This window comes from Tenrec ecaudatus, chromosome 13, assembly GCF_050624435.1.
Source record: "Tenrec ecaudatus isolate mTenEca1 chromosome 13, mTenEca1.hap1, whole genome shotgun sequence".
Lineage (NCBI taxonomy): Eukaryota > Metazoa > Chordata > Mammalia > Afrosoricida > Tenrecidae > Tenrec > Tenrec ecaudatus.
Genome location: NC_134542.1, coordinates 37966103 through 37987286, shown reverse-complemented (window position 1 = coordinate 37987286; position 21184 = coordinate 37966103). Strand labels below are relative to the sequence as shown.

At 41.8% G+C, this 21184-nt stretch overlaps 1 protein-coding gene across 4 annotated transcripts in view; it reads right to left on the bottom strand.

Annotated features, from left to right (window-relative positions):
- Positions 1-124: 124 nt before the first annotated feature.
- Positions 125-21184, bottom strand: part of ORC2 (origin recognition complex subunit 2) — a 60815-nt gene continuing 39755 nt past the window's right edge. For all 4 annotated transcript variants that reach the window (XM_075530349.1, XM_075530351.1, XM_075530352.1 and 1 more), the window contains 5 exons: positions 18366-18512; positions 17439-17610; positions 5033-5094; positions 4297-4415; positions 125-1757 (listed from right to left, as the gene is read on the bottom strand). In XM_075530349.1, the coding sequence (XP_075386464.1) occupies positions 1671-1757; positions 4297-4415; positions 5033-5094; positions 17439-17610; positions 18366-18512 (587 nt within the window). In that variant the 3' untranslated portion in view covers positions 125-1670. The remainder of the gene's footprint in view (positions 1758-4296; positions 4416-5032; positions 5095-17438; positions 17611-18365; positions 18513-21184) is intronic.

Here is a 21184-nt window from a genome sequence, read left to right as displayed (position 1 = left end):
ACTGTGTTCAACATCACAATAGTTTCTGTGGAATTTTTCCCAAGCAGGAAACAAAATTTCACAGCTGCAAGCTATTCTCTTAAATCGGCGATCACAAAAAAAAATGAGGTTTGAATGAAACTGCTTTTACCAAAAAATTTATTTCTAAAAATCTTCACTGTGACCATCAAACTTCCCAGGTGATGCCACTAGGTGCACTAACTCAGAGCAAGCTGCTTGAGGCTTCCCTAGCTGGAAAAAGGCACGCTGAAAGCTCTGCTTCACCCAGTGCAATTCTGTTTGTGTGTGTTTTTTTTTTTTGGGGGGGGGCACCTCTTCGTAAGTAGAAGGATCTTAGGGGATGGGCTAGAGAGATGGAAACAGTGCTTTCAGAAGTGTACAGACCTTGAGAGGGGATATGTCAAGAAAGGACAGTTTCATCTTTCAGTATTTTTTGTTTAATAAAGGGCTCTATCATTTAGTAGCAATACTTTTGGACTTACCCTTGTACTTAAGCCTCTAACCTTCAACACATAAGTTCAGTATAAATTCATGTAATCATACCACAAAGAAATGACAGAAAATTCCAAGCGTTTTATAAGAAGTGAATGACAAAATGCTGCTGTAGTACATGTTTTATCACAGTGACATGTAACAATTTCACCTCAGAGTAACATATCAGGGAGCATGTGGACTTTCAGCTGACAACAGTGGGCAAACTTGCCCTTTTTCCTTTCCTAAGAAAATAGGCTCATATAAATCTTTAGGAGGCTTGAAATTATCGCTTTAAGGAAAAATGGAAATATCTTACAGTGATATCTTTAGATTTACTTGATTGCAAAACCTTTAAATCCGACTATTAAGATGCTACTCATCTGCATGTTAATCAAGAAAAGAAAAATATCTAAGAATCCTGCCATGTGTTTATAGTTTCATCTTGAAAACAATTACTCAATTGCAATTCAGGATTTCATTTTTTCTCCTCTGGCATCTCACTTGTGTTATGAAGTGAACTGTATCGTGACATGAAAGGTTCTCTCTTCCTCTACTGTCCACGTGCTCCCTAGGCTTGTGTGCATTCCCATAAACCCCTAATGCTTTCGCCACTAGCCCCCTGCTCCCCTTTGTCCACCCAGCAGGGAACTAACATTCAAAAGGAGAAAGCACGATCACCTGCTTCTTCCCAATCCATGTCTCGGTGGCCATTTCAGAAGAAGGAGCAGGTGATCTGTCTTCTCGGCTGCACGCATAGTTCACACACACAACAGCAATACGAATGGACAGTGCCACATCTTCAAGCCCTCCACACCAGGACCAGCATGTTTGCCAACAATCCTCTCCGGAGTTTTAAAAGACTCTCATGAAATTAGGAATAATATCATTTCTCGTATAAAAGGATTAAAAAACATCCAGTTCCAAGCAGTCCCTGAGCACACTGTTCATTCCAGCAACAAGTCTCCCAAGGGAGTGAATGAAAGGCACATTTTCCCCACCTTGAGGCCAGCTGCCTAGTATGAGAGGTGTATACTGGGGCAGGGCAGTCCAAAGTTCTGATTGGGGAGATTCTCCACTTTTAAATCCTGTTCATTGGAAAAGTCATGTTGATGTAAACACACCACCTCTGTTTAGAGGAGTCCGCAGGCAGCTGGAACACAATCTTCCACAGAAGGTTCAACAGGAAAGGATAACTTTCAAGCCTCCTCTTCTTGCTTTTCCAGGAAATCAGCCAATGTTCCACTGTCAACAGAAATTAATAAATACTCCACTCCATCAGTCCCCTAAAAGACATAAGAACACTCTAAATGTTAGTCATTCTACAGAGAGAGAGGCGGGCATTTCTACTGCGGACGGCAAAGGAGTTGGCTTTTTAATGGTGCATTTGATATACTATGGAAGTATAAAAATTAAGGCAATAGGCCACACGTGTGTATTTGTTTAAACACAGTGAGTTTGCTGAACCACTTTATAGCAGAACAGAAAATTAACACTTTCTGAAACCTTAGTTGAACTAGTGTGTGGGTGGGAGTGGCAATGGCGTCGCATCGGTTGCCAGTCAGCAACTCTGCAGAGCACCACCGGACGGTGTGCTGCTCAGCCCTGCACTGAGCTCACAGGTCTGCTGAGTCTGAGCCAGTGTCACCACCCTTGCTTCTAAGGAGCACTCTGGCTGTCCTTCTTCTAAGATGGATGAGTTTGCTCTGACAATCCATGTTACATTGGGATATTTCATATTCTTGGACAACACCACAGTTCAAAGACTAGTTCTTCTTTGAGAAGGGAAATAGTTGAATATTATTTCTCTACCGTGCTTTCGCTATTTCTTTACCTTCCTGCCCTTGATGAAAATGTGTATTATTGTTTTTCTCCCTTTCAACTGGTTCCTTCCCATTGCCTTTTAAAGAAGTTCAAATGTCTTCCATTTAAAATAACCCATTAGACCCCATTCCTCTCCAAATGTTACCCTTAACTCTTCACGCATGCCTCCCAAACTTCTTCTATGAGTTGTCTTTCATAGCTGTCTCCACTTCCTCACTTCTCACTCAGCCAACTAGCTTTAGCTCCATTGACACATCTCCTGGAGCTTTACCCTAAACCACCCAACGATTCCACACCCGGAAGCTCATGACGTCTGCAACCCGCGTCTTCCTGTCCTCTCGGCAGCACCCGACACGGGTAGAGTCCTCACTGTTCCTCACTGGGCTTCTCTGACGTGACATCCCGGTTTGGCTCTCTCGCTGCTCCTAACCCGTGCAGGCTTAGCCTGAACTCGACCCTTCAATGTCAGGCTTCTTTTGGGCTTAGTCCCTGTCCTTCTCACTACACCCTCTATGTAGTCTCGCCCATGTCTGGTGTCAGTTACAATATAAATATAGATCATGATCTTGTATCTCCAGTCCAGAATTTTCCTCTGGGTTCTTATCCCGTGTTTCCACTTACTGTGATGAAACCTCCACTTGAAAATCATAAAAAATCTCAGGGAAAGTCTTATACTGAACATGTGACCCACTCTCCCTCCCCACGTGTTGCTCCTCCAATTTCCCATCCAATGAGCCCACCATCTGTATGGTTCTGCAGACAGAAACCAGGGATCCTGCTCCACACTTTCCTTTGGCTTCTCTATGTAATCTGTTATCTGTCCTGCCTTCCAGCTTGATATTGAATCAACCCAAACACTTTCGTTCTTCACCCAGGACAAGTTACCATCACCTTACCCAGGTTACTGCAATTGACACCTACCTAGCTGGTCATTATGCATCCACTTTGGCCAATCCCCATCCCACTCTGTCCCATTACACTTTACATCAGTATGAGAATGATTTTTTAGGACTTTACATTGCTTTTAAAACAGATTAAAATCCTGATCTTGACCTAAAGGACCTGAATGGTCCAGCTCTTAAATCACTAGCAGTTTAAATTCATCTTTTGCCATCTGGCCTTCTTTTCTTGACTGTACGATGTTCTTTTCTGCCTCGTGGTCTCTTCACATGCTGGTCCTTGGCTGGAATATTCTTCCTTTACCTCTTTGACTTGTTATTTCCTAATCTTCCCTTTGAATCTCAGATCAGTGGTCGTCTTTGATATCCATAATTACACCAAACTTCCCTATCCTATGCTCTTACATGTACCTTCTGATAATAGAACTTAACACGATAATATTTTACAAATGTGTGATTACTTGACTAGTGTGTGTTTTCCCCTTTAGAATGTATACTTGAGAAAAGGAACCAAGTTTTTGTTTACTACTGTATCTTAACACTTAGTATATTATCTCAATAAATACAGACAAATTTAATGAATGGAGTAGAGGGAGGAAAGAGTAAAATCAACTGACTCGGTACAGGTATGCCTCAGGGATATTACAGGATCAGTTAAAGCTAATATTGCAATAAAGGGAGCCATACAAAGTTTTGGCTTCTAAGTGTATATAAAAGTTATACTTATGAAAAGGTTTGCAATGTGACAGAGACACAAAATGAGCACAGGAAAAACAGCACCACTAAAGTTGATCCAGAGTTGCCACACATCTTCAACTGGTAAAAAAGCAGTTTTGTGCCGTGCGGTACAGAGGTGCGTTTGTCTATTTCTAATGGCCTCTCACTCTTCACTGCACTCCCGAGGTGTTTTCTGCATTCTCTGAAGCTCAGTGATCCTCCCACCTCACTTTCTAAAGAACTCAAACTGCATCCTGCCCAAGTGCACCCTTGCCACCTATTACAGAAGCGCAGTTTCAGGCTCGGGTCTGAGCCATGAACGCTGTCTTAAGGAAATGAGACACATACACTCATCCGGACACAGGCAATAATGTCAAAGGCTTACCTTCTTTGTTCTTATAAGCTTATGGTCCCTGAATTCAGTTAACTGGGCCCGAAGGGTTAAATCACTGTTGACCAGGAAAGCTTCTCGACACCGCTGGTAAAAGTCTTGAAAAGAATGTCCTGGAGCATTCAAAAGGAGATGGACCACAAGTCAGTGTTTCGGACATGATCCCACAGGAGGTTGGCATATCAAAGAACAGAGGAGAGCCTGCTGTTGGCATGCTAGGTCAACGAGTAAGGGTTGCTGACTTTTTAAAATGAATGTATCTCTAGAACCAAGACTAGTGGACACTTGAATGTTATACATTTGGCTTCTATTTAAAAAATAGAACCAACTGGTTGAAAGTAGTCAATTGTGTCTAAGTCTAATAAATCCTCTGGAAAATGTTAAACAGAAAAGATGAGGCTGAACTTTAAAGAGCAAAATTTGTAAATCAGGAGAAACTAAATGTTTAACTAAATTAAAGCATATTCTTCTCCCAAGGGGAAGAAAAGAATCTAATATGTTGAGCACATAAAAATGTCATTGGTGGACATACATTCATAACTGGCATATGAAATTTTAAGAGCAAGCTGGACTTGTTTTCCAGTTCCAGTCAACAAGCAGCCTCGTCAGCAATGAGGTGTGTACAGACCACCTATCCACTGAGGGAAAACTGCAGTGCTATTGCTTCCAGAATAGGAAGTGATGGGATACAACAAAAGCCACACAATGTAACATCATAGATATGAGATACCAATGTAGGAAGGGTTATCCTGGTTATCCAGCTGGTACTTTATTAGTAGCCTGAAAATCCCCCTAAGGAAAACAGAAACAAACAAACAGGAATTCAAATCCACAATGTTAATATTATAACATACAGCCAGTTGTAAACTATACACATGTAATATGTAATTATCTTATGTTCATTTCTCCAAAAAAGCATTATATTTGCTTACTTAAAGAGGAATTTTCAAAACTTTCCCAGTGACGTTGTCTAACACAAACTTAACATTTCCTTTTTGGTTTTGGACTTCATATAATTTCCAAATTTAGAAGATTAAAAGTAAACAAAAGTGTATATATTTATTGATTTATCAAGTTATTTCCTGAGGAGAGCTTACCATAATTGGAATCATGGAACTGAAAACAGTGTTGCACAAATTAAAATGCTCATGTATCTTTGGATGTGCCAAAGTAATTTAAACTTTTATATTTTCATTTTTATGATAATTTGGGAGATAATTACTATAGGCACATCTTGAATCATCTGAATGACTACCTTATACTTAACTATTGCTACATGACTCTAGGACTGAATTTTAGCTAAAATTTTGATTAATCACATTCATACCAAATAAAGGCTACATGATATTCAAGTGTATAAAATTAAGTGTTAGAGCTTAGTATACAATTTAGGTAATAAAAAATAAAAGATTCTAAAGGTCTCAAAAGAGTTCACGGAAAATGCAGATTATGAAAAAACTCCATGGATCTCAATTTTTAAAAAAATAAAAATAAACCTGTAATAACTTACTCTAACATGCCTAAGCAGGATCCAGTTTGAAGGATAAGGTATCAGTTTGAAATATCCCCTAACAAAGCAACAATTCTGCTAAAATTGAAGTAAATTTATGATGAAGCCTGAGCAGAAGAGCGAAAACATGTCACCGCAGCTTTAAGAAAAGTTTATGGGGACTTTTAGGCCCTAGGGCCGACAGCAGCTTATAAATAGCTAACTTTTTTGAAGTCTAATGATGCAGGATGCACACCTTCCAGACATGATTGCTGAAGAAAAATGTGTGCATAAGCAAATGTGGTGAAGAAAGCTGACGGTGCCCGGCTATCAAAAGATATAATGTCTGGGGTGTTAAAGGCTTGAAGATAAACAATCAGCCATCCAGCTAAGAAGCATCAAATCCCACATGGAAGAAGCACACCAGCCTGGCTGACCACAAGGTATAGAAGGGATCAGTTATCAAACATCAAAGAACTAAACTAAAAATCCTATCAGTGGGTGCCCACCTTCCTGGTATGATCACTAAAGGCAAATGTGAAGAAATCTGATGGTGCCGGGCTATCAAAAGATAAAGCGTCTGGGGTCTTAAAGGCTCGAAGATAAACAAGTGGCCATCTAGTTCAGAAACAAAAAAGCCCACATGGAACAAACACACCAGCCTTTGTGAACATGAGCTGTCGAAAGGATCAGGTATCAAACATCAAGGAACAAAAAATTATATCATTACAAATGTGGGTGAGTGCAAAGTGGACACTCAAAGCCCATTGGTAGCCAACCAGACACCCCTTACTGAAGGGTTGTGGGGAGGAGATGAGCCAGTCAGGGTGCAGGGTAGCAACGATGAAACATATACCATATATACTTGTGTATAAGCTGAGTTTTTCAGCACAAAAAATGTGCTGAAAAATTGGGGTTCGGCTTATACACGGGTGGGTCAGTGGCATGAATGGATGTCATCTGGTCAAGTCCGACTAACAAAAGGAGGAAATCTCATGAAGCCTGACATAGAGTTAATAGCAAAGTCGGTTTGAGATGCATGGGAAGACATTCCAGAAGACATGGTGCGACGTGCCTTCCAGAAATGTAGTATTAGTAAAGCTATGGATGGCAGTGAAGACTGCGCTCTGTATGAAAATGACAGCAGTGATGGTGATGACGGCGATCTCAGTGAGGACAGCATCTATGATGACCTCACACCAGCTGAAGCTCTGCATTGGGATACGAGGAATCGAGTTTTGAAGGATTCTAACTCTTCACATTTTAGCTTGGTTAATGATTGAGCTCAGGGAATAGTACTCTTAAGGTATCATTGTTGATACCTTATTGTTTTTGTTGAACCTATTTTCCACTTACTGTGCTGGTTTACTAATGTTAAATGACTTGTCCTTTTATTTATGGTTTTATTTAAAATAAATAAATACATTATCTACTGATGTCTCAATTTTTAGTAATTTTATTTTGTTTTGATCATTTAAACTTACCAATAGCTTCTGCATTTTCCACCCTAGGCTTATACTCAAGTCAATCAGTTTTTCTGGTTTCCCAGGTAATAATTAGGTACCTCAGCTTACACTCGGGTCGGCTTATATTTGAATATATACAGTAACTTTCCTCTAGTTCTTAAAGGCTCCCCCCCCCCCCCCACACACACACTATCATGATCCCAATTCTACCTTACAAATCTGGCTAGACCAGAGGATATACATAGGTACAGATAGCAACTGGAAACACAGGGAATCCAGGACAGATGATCCCTTCAGGACCAGTGGTGAGAATGGCAATGGCCATCTTGCCAGAAGTCCCCTTCTGTGAGCTTTTCAAAGTCTCCTTGTATCGTTTGCTCCATAGAAGTCTTGCATAATGTTAGACATATTTTTGGATGTTTCCTATTTTGATGCTATTGTGGATAGTAAATTTTTTTCTAGCTTTGTTACTGCCATATTAAAAATACTTTTATGTGTTAACATACGTATGTTTTTAATATAATTTTCTAGCTTTTAAAGACATGTAATATGGGCCCTCAAATGCTGCAGTAGGTATGCAAGTGGGTAGAAATATTTCTGGAAGTCAGGTTTGTAATATGTATCCAGAAGTTTTTGATACCAGATTTTGTTTTGCCTCAGGCCCGTATTATCATTGTTTTGTTTAACAGAATTTTAGATATTAGAGATATCTAATGGACAGAAATGAACATGAACACAGGGGGAGCATCATAAAGATAAGTAGTCACAGACCCATGGGGTTTTGAGTGGCTTGGGGCTTTTTGACCTTGGCCCCCCCACTGTCTCTGCCAGAGCCGGCACCATTTGGAGTCTGTAGGGTGGCTTGGGCACAACACAGCCACAGCTTGCCACCACCCACCTCGGGGCAGGGTCTAGACCCTTGCAGCTCCTCTCTGTCCCCCCCTGGGTCTTGGAGGGCTGCGCAGGGGCCTTTTCTCAACAGTCATAGCTTGTCCCTGCTGCCTCAGAGCAGGGACTACATCCTTGCAGCTACACTGGCGGGGATCGTGACTCGGCTACACTGTTGCTTTGTTTCCATCTCTTCACTATATCCCCCTTCCCCTGCCCCCCACAGGCTTAGCAGATTTGCTTTTTAACCTTTTTTTAAATTTTTTAAAATTTTTATTGGTTCTGTTGTGATATTGTCCATTTCATTTCTTATGATATTGCCCATTTCATTTCTTATTTGTGATATTTGCAAGAAAGATATTTTTAAACCTCCAGTCATTTGAACCCTCAAAAAATCCATAAACATCTAGTGGGTCATGCTCTGTCCCCAAAACTGCAGGTTCCTGAGGTCAAGGACCTTAACGTTTCATAGCGACAGATATTTTCAAAACTCACTGCCCTCAAGTCAAGGCCAACTCATAATGACCCTATAGGGCAGGGTAGCACTGCCCCTGTGGGTTCGCCATGCTTCGCAGAGCAGAAAGCTTCATGTTTCTCAAGTAGAGACACAATATCTACCTCTACCACTCACCCAAAAAGGCAGTAAATAGCACGAACGCAAACAGGAGGCAGTCAGTGAGGTCAGTGCTGAGGATGGGCGATTCATTCCATGGAAGACAAGGCTCTTGGAAAGGCATCGCTCCCTTCCCAAGTGGTTTTGTCTCTCCTTTTACCTGCTGCCTTCCCTCCTGCTGCCACCCTTGCCCTGCCCACTCCAGCCATCCCTGTGTTCTTTGTCTATCCTTTAAAAAGCCACAAGTCTCCCAAGATTTAAGCCTGGTTTCTCCATACACCAGTTGCCTGTAATTCCTGAGCCTCCCTTTCCCATTTGCTGCAACGAAGGGCTCGGAGCTCAGGCAAGGCTCGCTCCAGCCAGGATGACATTCACTCTGTGTTCCGAGGCCCTTCCTGCCTGGCAGGACGATCCCGCCGCCAACACCTGGCACACACGCAGAGTTGACCTTCCCTTACTCCAGGATGGCGCACACTCTCAGCGCACACAAATTTGTGATATTTCTTTCTTTTTCGCTACCACTCTCTTCTGAGAGGGAGTCCTGATAGCGTCACGGTCACGCCGGAAGCCGAGGTCCTCCGACCTGCAGGCTCCACAGGAGTGACACCACAGGGCTACTGCTGCCCAGTCCCAAGGGTCGCCGTGCGGTGCGTCAGAATCGGCTCCCTGGCAGTGAGGGGCTTTTTGGGTTTGTTTGGGGGATTGGTTGTGCTTTTTGAAAAGGGGATTGGAAGGCAGGTTTGGGCCAAAGCCTCTTTTGCACCTAGTGAGCCTCAGAAAAGGAGGTCGCCCGTCTGACCAGCTCATGGGTTTAAAAACCAAGCAAGCCCGGTGTGTGACACCCAGAAGCGCTGGGTGCAGAGCGAGGCGGCCCGATGCGGAACAACCCGGGAGCGTGGGACCCCGGCGGCAGCCGCGCCCCCGAGGGTGGCCCTCGTGCCCGGCCCGCGCGGCACACGGCCCCGTTCCCGGGGGAAGGCCCCTTTTTAAAAAAAAAAAATTTTTTTTTAACCTTTTTTTAACTTAGTCTCTTTCTTGGTCTCTCACACACTACTGCTAACCTCCAGACCACTCCCCTTAGCCTAGGGCATTTATGCATGTGCCACACCCAGCTAGGTGAGCTCCACCCTGTATAGCTAGGGAGGCTGGGAAAGTCTCTGCAAACCTCCACGAGGGGATACCCTGCTCAACTTCTCACTGGGGAATTCCTGCCTGTGTGCCTGGGAGCATAAGGCAGCTCAGCCAACAACACTCCTCAATGCTCCAAGCTGCTGCAGGAACCTCTGCCGAACCTCCCCAAGACCAAAGCAGGCAACCCTTCTGGGCCACTGCCCTGAGAGGGAAACCACAGGAGGATAAAGTAGTAGGTTAATTCCATAGTGAAATAAGCTATAAGCAGTTCGAAGAAGCACTCCTACAAGTCTCCCAGAGAGCCAGTGCTCTTCGACTCCCTGCAAAATGGCACCTGGCTTATCTAAAACAACACAACACAAACAGCCATCAGCTCCAACGACCTCAATGAAAAAACAAAGAGTAATGGCAGAAGATGTCCTGAACATAATGACATGCATAAAAGAAGCAGACATTGAGTTGCCACAGAAAGAAATTTTCAGAATGCTGCTTGGAGTCACACAGGATATGAGGAAAACAATACAGAAAAAGGATGAAACAATAGAGAAGGTAAAAGCCATAAACCAAAGAGAGTATGTATGGATTGTGATGAGAGTTGTGGGAGTCCCTATAAAACAAAACAAAGAGAAATACAGGAGCTTAGGGAGGAGATAACAAAAAACAGTAGCAGACTAACAGACCTCGAGAAGCAACTAGAGGAATCAGAGAACCGCATCAGTGACTTGGAGGACAGCCAAGCAAACTACAACAAACGCAAACAAAAATCTATTAAGATCATCAGAGAAGCTGAAGAAAACTTAAGAGCTATGTCTGATGCTATGAAGCGGAACAACATTAGAATTATTAGCTTACTGAAGACACATCAAAGAAGTCATCTGCAACAATAGTGAGAATTATCGAGGAAAGCTTCCCCAGCTTAATGAATGAAAACCAGGCAACCATTCAGGAGGCTGAAAGAACCCCAGCTAGAGTGAATCCCAAGAAGTCACCAAGGCACATAATAGATTATCCAACTTTGAGGAAAAGGGGAAAATCATGAGAGCAGCTAGGGAAAAACAAGCAATGACATATAAAGGTTCCCAAATAAGAATATGCTCAGACTTATCAGCAGAAACTATGAAGAAGAGGCGAGAGTGGAGTAAAATATTCCAAAAGTTGAAGGAAAACAATGCAAACCCAAGAACACTCTACCCAGCCAAATTATCGATCAAGATAGATGGAGAAGTAAGAGTCTTCGCAGACAAGGAAAAACTCTAAGAATACGTTAGAAGAAACCCAGCCCTACAAAAGATCCTTGCCAACCCAGTACAGGCAGAAGTACAACACTCACCAAGCATAAATAAGAGATCACATAGAACAACCTCACCCAGAGGGCAAAAAGGAGAAAACAGACCTCAAGATAGCATTGACTCAAATATAGAAAGACTTGAAAGGCTGCTGAGGTAAGCTTAAAAAAAAAAGGCAAAAGGGGCATAGGGAAAAAACTACTGTATACAAACATTCCTGGGGTGAGGACCAGGTAATTTGGCAGGGACCAGACCAAATACAGGGATACACATGGTAGACACTAAAAAGGAGGTGGGAAAAGGAAAATAAATACGAAAAAGGGTAGCGGGGACATAGGGCACTAACCCATCCAAGGTGGGGGTATTGTTTGTGTCTCCACAGGGAAAGAGGAACCAGATTTCAACCCGGTGCTCCAAGATGTGAATGCAACATGCCGGTGTGGCGTAGGGAGCCAGTGGAGAGGTCTGGGGGGGCCGGCCCCAACACCAACTACTAAGTGGACACCTGCCTCTCCCCTCAGAAGAATTTATTTCAAAGGACAGCACTGAATCTATAGCTCCGGAAGAGGGACATATCTGATCGGAGCACACTGGAGCAGATGAATGGGGAGGAGGAGAGAGTGGAGCACATCATGGCCCACCAGACCAGGAGGTCCATGTTCCCAATTAGAGCAGCCAGTCGACAGAGAGGACCACATGGCTGGTCCCCCTATGAGACATGATGTCCCTCACTGACCCACAGCCCTACAGGAGACAATACCAGAGACACAGTGTGGGAATTGCACCTGATCGGATCTCGCCACATTGAGGCAAAACATTAAGGGGGTGCAACAGAACAGCAAGGGAATGGAGTTGCGAGGTCCCCAGGGAATGCTGAAGGTGGACGTTGGTGCCAGAGCATGGTACCCCAACAGACTGGACTGGAAAACACTCCTTAAGGTCAACAAACAATCCTTGAACTAACTACAAGCTTTTCTTTCTTGTTGTGTTTTGTTTTTGTCATTGGTTTGTTGTGGTGGTTTTGTTGTATATTGTTGCTTGGTTTTGCTCTGTCTTGTTTTTGTGCATGTTATTATCTTCGCAGGTCTGTCTAAACAAGATAGACTGGGCGAACAATTGGAGGAGTAAACAACAGGACCGATAGTTCTGTGGGGCCATGCGAGACAGGGAGGTGGGGGGAAAGGTAGTGGTGTTAATAAACTCAGGGACATAGGAACAACAAGTGATCCAAATTGGTGGTGAGGAGGGTGTGGGAGGCCTGGTTGGGAATGATCAAGGGTAATGTAACCAAGAGCAATTGTTGAAACCCTGGTGGGGACTGAGCATGATAGTGGGACAGGAGTGAAGTCAAAGGAAATAGAGAAAAGAGCTGGGAGGCAGAAGGCATTTATAGAGGTCTAGATAAAGACATGTACATATGCAAATATATTTATACATGAGGATGGGGAAATAGATCTATGTGTATATAATTATAGGTTTAGTATCAAGGAAGCAGAGGGACATTGGACCTCCACTCAAGTAGTCCTTCAATGCAAGAATATTTTCTTCTATTAAATTGGCATTCTATGATGTTCACCTTCGTGATACAACCGCTGAAGACAAAGTAGGTGTATAAGCAAATGTGGTGAAGAAAGCTGATAGTGCCTGGCTATCAAAAGATATAGTGTCTTGGGTCATAAAAATTTGCAGGTAAACAAGCGGCCATCTCGCTTAGAAGCAACAAAGCCCACATGGAAGAAGCACACCATCATGTGTGACCACGAGGTGCTGAAGGGATCAGTTATCAGGCATCAAAGAACAAAAAATCTTACATAGTGAAGGAGCGGGGGAGTGCGGAGTGGAGGCCCAAAACTCATTTGTAGACCACTGGACATCCCCTTACAGAAGGTTCTTGGGGAGGAGACTAGACAGTGAGGGTGCAATGTACCAATGATGAAAAATCCAACTTTCCTCTAGGTCTTAAATGCTTCCTCCCCACTCTCCCACTGTCATGATCCGAATCCTACCTTGCAAGTCTGACTAGACCAGAGGAGGTGCACTGGTACAGATGGGTAGTGGAAACACAGGGAATCCAGGGCAGATGATCCCCTCAGGACCAGTGGTGTGAGTGGTGATACTGGGAGGGCATAGGGAGGGAGGTTGGGAAAGGGGGAACCAATTTCAAGGATCTACATGTGACCTCCTCCCTGAGGGACATACAACAGAAAAGTGGGTGAAGGGAGACATGGGACAGAGCAAGATATGACAAAACAATAATTTATAAATTTTCAAGGGTTCATCATGGAATGGGGAGTGGGGAGGGAGGGGAAAAAATGAGGACCTGATGCCAGGGGCTTGGGTGGAGAGCAAATGTTTTGAGAATGATGAGGGCAACGAATGTTCAAACGTGCTTTACACAATTGATGTATGTGTGGATTGTGATAGGAGTTGTATAAACCCCTAATAAAATGTTTTTTTAAAACAGAGAAAAGCTCACAGAAGAACAGTATTAAAGGGTAATGGACTTCTTTTGTGAACTTTTGAAGCCCCTTCATTAAGAACTTTCTAAGGGATATACATCAATGTATTTGAAAACTCAGTGTTGTAAAAACACGAGTTCTTTCCAACTTAACGTATAGTTCCAATGAAATCCCCTCCAGATCACAGGAGTTTCGTTTCATTTTGCTTTTTCAATTTTGAGGCAAGTTTGAAAAGATGATTCTTTTCATGGAAATGCTAAGGGCCAACGGTAGACCAGGCCTAGAAAGAAATCAAGGTCGAAAGACTCTCTTGCTCTAGCAAGACACTGAGATTTACTATACAATTGTAAAACTGGAAACAAAAGAAGGAAAGAAAATTAAGTAGGTACAGTCGAGTAAACCAGTGGGCTACAACAGGTACAGGAAGACAGTCCCACTTAGGTCCAGAAATGTGGGGAACAGGACTAATATAGCCGGGAGAGGGACAGTGCTAAATGTGGATTAAAACTCACTGTGAAGGACATGATTTTGAGAGAAATATCTTAATGCCTTGAGGTAGTGAAGATTTTCTTAAACACTAAACAAAAATGACTGGTAAAAATTGGGCTATAATAAAATTTAATGCTTCCGTTCATTAAAGGCTACATAAAGAAAATATAGAGAGGCAGGGGTAAGGTAAGTTGTACGCAAAACATGAACGGGCAGAGAAATAGTGTCCAAAACACGTAACTCCTAGCACTCACCAGCTTCTGATATGGCCCCCTACGGCCCTGACTCCTGTACAATCCCTTCCTTGAGTGTAAACTGGATTTAGAAACTTCCGTCTAACAAACCGATTATGGCAAAAACGTGGATGTCACTCCTGTGATCACGTTACAACACTGTGACTTCTTTTGGCGGGCATGCTCCCTCGTGCCCGTGCACGCTTCCATTGCCTTCTATGGAGAAAACCACAGGAAAGACCCTGAGCGAGGCTGCATCACCACCCCAAGGACTGAGGCTTCCGCTCAACAGCCGACACGGAGATAAATCTGTGAACAAACGAGCCCAAGGAGTGCACCCAGAAGTCAATTCTTCAGAGTTGGGACTTAAGATGACTGCAGACCTGGCAGAGAACTTGAACCAGAGAACCTGTCAAAACTGCACACAGACCTGACTCACAGAGACGATCAGCTAATAAATGCATACTGTTATAAGTCATGAAATTTGTGTTATCCAACAACAGATAAATGTTACAGATTAAATTTCATCCCCTCCCACCCCCAAGAGATATGTTGAAGCCCTAACCTGGGGTATCTGTGAACCTGGTCTTGTTTGGAAACAGGCCATTCTGGAGCGGTGTCCTTGTAAAATCTGGGAGAGTACACACAGAAAGACACAGGATGGATGCAGTGTGCTGCTGCAGCTGCTGCCCGAGGAACACCTGGGCTCACAACAGAGGAGAGAAGCAGGGAACAGACTCCCTGAAAGCCTCAGAAGAGTCGAATCGGCACAGGGACAGAATTGTGAGAGAATAGATTTCTGTCCTCACAAGCCATCTAGTTTATGGCACTTTACACAGAAGCCTCGGGAAACGAACACAACAAATATAATACTCTTATAAAGCAATGAAAGCCAGTAAGTAACTCAATGGAAAAATATGAAGAAAGCAAAATAATAGACACGACACACAGAAAATAAAGTCTCTATAGCAAAAAAAAAAAAAAAACAACAAAGAGAGCTTGAGCTTATTTTGTATTCAGTACAGAATGAAAGCCACAAGCCACAATGAAATGCTCTTGTATTCACCAGAGTGAAAAGTTATAAAAAAAAACTGTCAATACCAAGACTGGAAGCATAACAGGCATTTTCTTGTCCTTATACATAGGTCTAATCACTTTGGAAATATCTAGAAGAGGTGCAAATATGATCTTCCAAAAATCTCAAAACTCATTGCCATTGACTCCATGCCGACTCATCGCGACCCTCCACGACAGGATAGAAGTGTGCCTGGGAGCTCCCAACTGTTACTCTTTTCAGCACTCGAAAGCCTCACCTTTTTCCTTCAGAGTGGTTGCTGGTTTTGAACTGCTGACCCTGCAGTTAACCCAATGTATGATTCTACTCCCAGGAATGTATTTCAGATAAAAGTTCACAACAATGTTCATATAATCTTGCTCACTGTGCTCCTAAACAAGAAGCAATCAACAAGCAGAGTGAGGGTTTCTGGGGAGTGTGGGAGGGGAGGAGGTGGGAGGAGGTAAAGGAGAAATAATATCAAGGAGTTCAAGAAGGAAGAAAATGTTTTGAAAATGATGTGATAGCAATTGTACAGAACTGCTTGATGTGACTTAACTATGGAAACGTAGGACATCTGTATTCACGTCAAATAAAATGGTTTTATTAAAAAAAAATAGGAAGCAATCGAATGTCCACCAAGCGTAGAACTGATATAGTATGAATACATAATGAAATTCTACTCAGAAATAAAAAAGGAAAGAAGTTCAGAATTTGGATAAAAATCTTTGTGCCATTTACCATGTAGTTCAGCGTGGTTATGAAGATAAATGAAAGGTCTCTCCCTGCCTGGAGCAATAGAAAAAGGAGGAGAAGCAGGATCAGGAGAAGCTATGGAATGTGTGACTAACAGCTTCTATGAAAAACTTCCTCCTGGCTCCAGTAGAAAGAAAGTGCTTTGAAAATGATGATGGGAGCATATGTACACATGTGCTTGACACACTGGATGAATGTATGGATTGTGATGGGAGATGTAAGAGCCCCCAGGAAAAGTATTTAATAAAAAAGAAAAACTTCCTCCTGTGCTATCGAATCAGAAGAAATGGATGATGCACATTGTCTACCATTAGTGACTACTGTGAACAAAGACCCTACAGGAGAATCCTGACTAAGACGGGGAGGCAGGGGCAGGGCAGATGGTGGAAGGACAACCAAGAACAGAAATGCAAATTCTTATGGAATTCACTCTATGGAGCCGGGATGAATTCCTGAAACTAGTTCCCTGAGATAACCTTTAAACCTTAAACTAAAAATATGCCCTGAAGTCTTAAAACCAAACAATAGCTTTCCTAATAAAGAACAAGAAGCCCTGGTGCCTACCGGGTTATGTACTGGGCTTCTAACCCAATCCATACCCTACTGTACCACTGGTCAGCGGCTTGAAAGCACTCCTTGGAGAAAGTTGCGACTGGGAAGATTTACTGTTTAGCTCTTTCCTGACAGTCGCAACGAGTCGGAATCGAAATGATTCGATGGCAGTGCTTTTGGAGTAAAGAATATCCGCCTTGAACATTGTGCTCTTTTAAGATCTATCTGTATGAGGCCAGATGTCAAGAGCTAATGCAGAGCTTAGACAGGAAGCCCAGGGACCAGTGCGTTGACCTGACAGAGAGAGGAGCCATTTGGAAGAGGTAGGTGAAAATGACTGCACAACTCACAAAATGCAATCAGTGTCACTGACTCATACATGTGGAAGTCATTCACTAAGTGTACGTCTGTTGTGTATATTCTTAACAACATTAAAAAATGATCAAATAAAAATACCACCCCACCCAAAACAAGCTTATAACACTCAATTAGAATCCATCAAAATCTATTGGGAGAAAAGTGTTGGTGATCCTGCCTTGCTGCTTGGCAGGCTACCACTGTGTAATCCGCCTATTGCATATTTTAGTATTGGTCAATAGTCTACTGTTTCTCTTAATTCTCCAAACTAAATCGAGACTTTAGGGCTGCCATTAAAAGCTAGAAATGCACGTTTCAAAATGTATGGAGTTATAATAAAAGGAACACAGTTTTCACTCTTACCTTGCATTAGGAGTAAGACTTCGTAAGACATGAATTAGGGAACTAAGTGGTAGTGATCCAGTCTGTTTAACCAGAAGAGAATTCTCATAGGACGTTTCTTCAGTATACGGACTATATGTCGTAGTTTCATACCAGAGCCAATTATAAAGACTCTGCTTCGCATGATCCCACACTAGAATAAAGCACGTGACAAAAAAGGAGGAACTACTAATTATCTTCACGATCATGTTATCAGACTTCACTCTAGCAAAGAACAAGAAAGCACTAAGTAAAAAATGAGCCCTAAGATTTCTGCCATTGCGGTACTCACATCAACACTTCACAATACAATTTCTTTCTTATTTCTTCACAAGTTAATGTCATTACCAATCAAGATCTGAGTATTTAGAGGCTAGGTAGAAACTCAATGGGCGCTGGTAGCACAGTGGGTCAGTGACGATTGCTAACAGTAGGTTGGCGCTCCAACCCACCAGCAGCTCTGCAGGAGATGAGCTTTCTGCTCCATAAGATTCATCGCCTCAGAAACCCACAGGGAAGTGCTATCCTGTTCTACAGCACACATACAAGTCATAATCAACTCGATCACAGGGAGGCTTCTGGAGCTCCATATGAGCTCAATGAATTAACCTCACAAAATAAATACTGCAATACCATGAAGAATGGAAAGAGGTCAAACAATGGTTTGGTTTTCTCCCTCAACCCATGCAATTTTAGGTGTAAGACAACCCTTTAAATATTTGACCTTTTATTTTTTTAAAAAACTATATTCTAAATCATATTGGAAACACTTATCTCTTTGACAAGATTTGTCTTTAAATATGTAGCTGAGGCAAAGTCTACTACAAGACAGTACAAAATGTCTGACACAGACATTAATATAACAAATTTTATAAGACAAATATCTCAGGAAAGATAAAGTTCACTCACTGAGGGGAGCATTAAGGTGATCGATGGACGCTATCAGGTATATGTTACACAAAGACGACAGCTGCCCAATAATTTGCTGGCTCTTGTCTCCTCTCAACATTTGGCTATCCAGATTGTGGATGAGCAGAAAGAGTTTTAAAGAAGAATCTAAAATGAAAAGGAATTCATTATTTTCAATAAGCACTCCATATAACAGAATACATCAATATAGTAAAATACTGTATTTAAGAAGATCAAATGCTCATCTAAAGGGCAAAGTGTAGTTATTAAAATGTGTTTTTTTTTTTAAAGAGAAAAGGAAATTCAGGAAAACTAGTAGGGACTAAAGTTGTTAGAAAGTTACCTTAAAGCAGAACTGAATGAGAGCAGAGTTGTTTTCAATGTGGGCTGTTTTTGGTTGGTGCCTTTCGACTTGACTCTGTGGCTTATGGAGCAGAACTCCTCCATAACATTTTCTTGGCTACACTTTTCTTTTTTTAAAATACTTTTATTGGGGGCTCTACATCTCTCATCACAATCCATACATTCCTCCAGGGGGTCAAGCATATTGGCTACACTTTTTATGGAAGATTACTAAGCCTTTTTCCCGAGGTGATACAAAGGGCACATGATTTTTAACGGGAGAAGAAAAAGAAGAGTTTTTAGACATGACTGGAGGTAGAAGTTTGGGAAGTAAAAGCAGGCACGCACGCACACACCCACACACACAACTCTAGTGATTAAATAGTTTTCATTAAGAATTTTCAGATTACATTACAACAACAACAAACTATTATGACTGCAAAAGCCAAGAAAGACAAAAGAGAATTAGAAAATTGCTCAAGGTATTAGGAAGGTTAGAGAAATAACACACCTTATACACATCAATGGAGAAAGGCTTGAGGACAGAGCTGTCACCACCATCAAATAAGCATGGATCAGAAGAAACAAAGGGTGAACCAGGACCAGTGGGTTTGGTGAGAAGGAAATTACAGCATGCAGTTTGGGTTCAGCTTGGGCAGAAACAAGGAATTAAGATAGACCTCTTTTTAAATGGGAGGTATGACTTTAAAAACTCAGAAATTATATGGAAATAGGAAAGAATACAGGTTGAAGGGACATCAGAATCAGGTAAAAATGTTTTCAATGATGAAAAAAGATCTATGCAGTCTCTTGGGAGTTGGTACAAAATGGAACTCTTGGCATCTACAATTAAGGACAGGCCTCCCAAAGAGCAATTTTTTTTTGAGGGACAGGAGAGATAATATAGACAAAGATTATGAGGTGCCAAAGAATATCGAGACAAATTATGAGATGGCATGTTTTGAAAATATAGCCTGCTTGAATTCTAGAGAAGAGCCACAGTCAAGGGGATTTAATAACTCATTTAATGACGTAAGGCAACTACTTTAATAAGCAAACAAACAATACTGATCTGGACCACATGGGAAAGAGATAGGTAAAAGACAGAAAGAATGCTTTTAAGTATTGTATGTGTGGGGGAATATATTAGCATTGCATATTAAAATGGATTCTGAGAACTAAAGACAACCCAGAAAATAATTCAGAGTTATTATGAAGGCAGAATACTATATGAATTGATTTCCTAATGAGTAAGATTCCAAGCACTGAAAACAAACCAGATTTAGGAGGCAACAGCTAATGGTTAACTATAGGCCTACATAACTAATGAACAGGGAATGTTCAGACGCTGTAGTTGTGGGATTCAGCAAAAGAGATAGAGTTGATTCATGCTACTCGCAACAGCTACATTCTACAAAGTTGCTGCCAACAATGAAGTAGTAAGTAATGAGCCATGGTCCCAGGGAAAGAAGAGTTAGGTTCCAGAAGTTTCTAGTCACAACAATCTGGTCAGCTAGTCAATACATAACTTTTTTTTTCTTTTATATGTTTCCATTTAAAGATATCTTAACTTGGACTGTTAATTCACTCACATTGAATTCATGGCCAACAACATTTTAAGCTGTGCCCAACCCAAGTGTCTCATGTATATATTTCCTCCAGAAGGCATAGCACAACCTTCTTGACCGGAAGACTACCAGCCAGCAAGCCCTACAGCCCTATGTGTGCCTGGGGCCATTTTAATCAGCGAAGGCACAAAGTGTGCGAGACACGGCAGTATCTAAACTGTGGAAGGCTACTTGTTTACAGTATGACAGCAGAAACAAGAAGGCGGGAGACGAACTTGTTTGCTCTTGGCTGGGAGTGTATGCATCGGGCGACTGAAAATGCCCTGAGAGCACTGATTTTTAACAAGTAGGCAAATTCACAAAATCCAAGAACCAGGATCGTCAACTCTATTTATTTTCCAGTTGGCAGATCTCAGAGATATTACGGGTTCCAGACCACCACAATAAAGTGGACTTTGCAATAAAGCAAGTCGCAAATAACAGATATGTTTACACATGTTGTCTATTATTAAGTATGCAATAGCATATGATAAAGTGTAAAACAGTGAGATTTACTGAAAAGTGACACAAACACAAAATGAGCTCATGTGGTTGGAAAAATCATGCCAGTAGACTTGGTTGATGAAGGGTTGCCAGGAATCTGCGATTTGTAAAAAAGGAGTATCTGTAACATGCAATCAAATGAGGTTTGTCTGTATAGCTAACGGGCTGTAGATAAAATGGGCATAAGAAGCCTACAAGGAATAAATTTAACATAGGAAAACATTTTCAAGTAAGAATTATAGGGAAGAGAAAATTTAATTCATAGGATATTGATGAAATATATAAAAATGTTATTGAAATGGAGTTATTCTAAAAACCTTACTCAAATATTTGTTAAATATTATCAATTAATCTTTTATATTAATA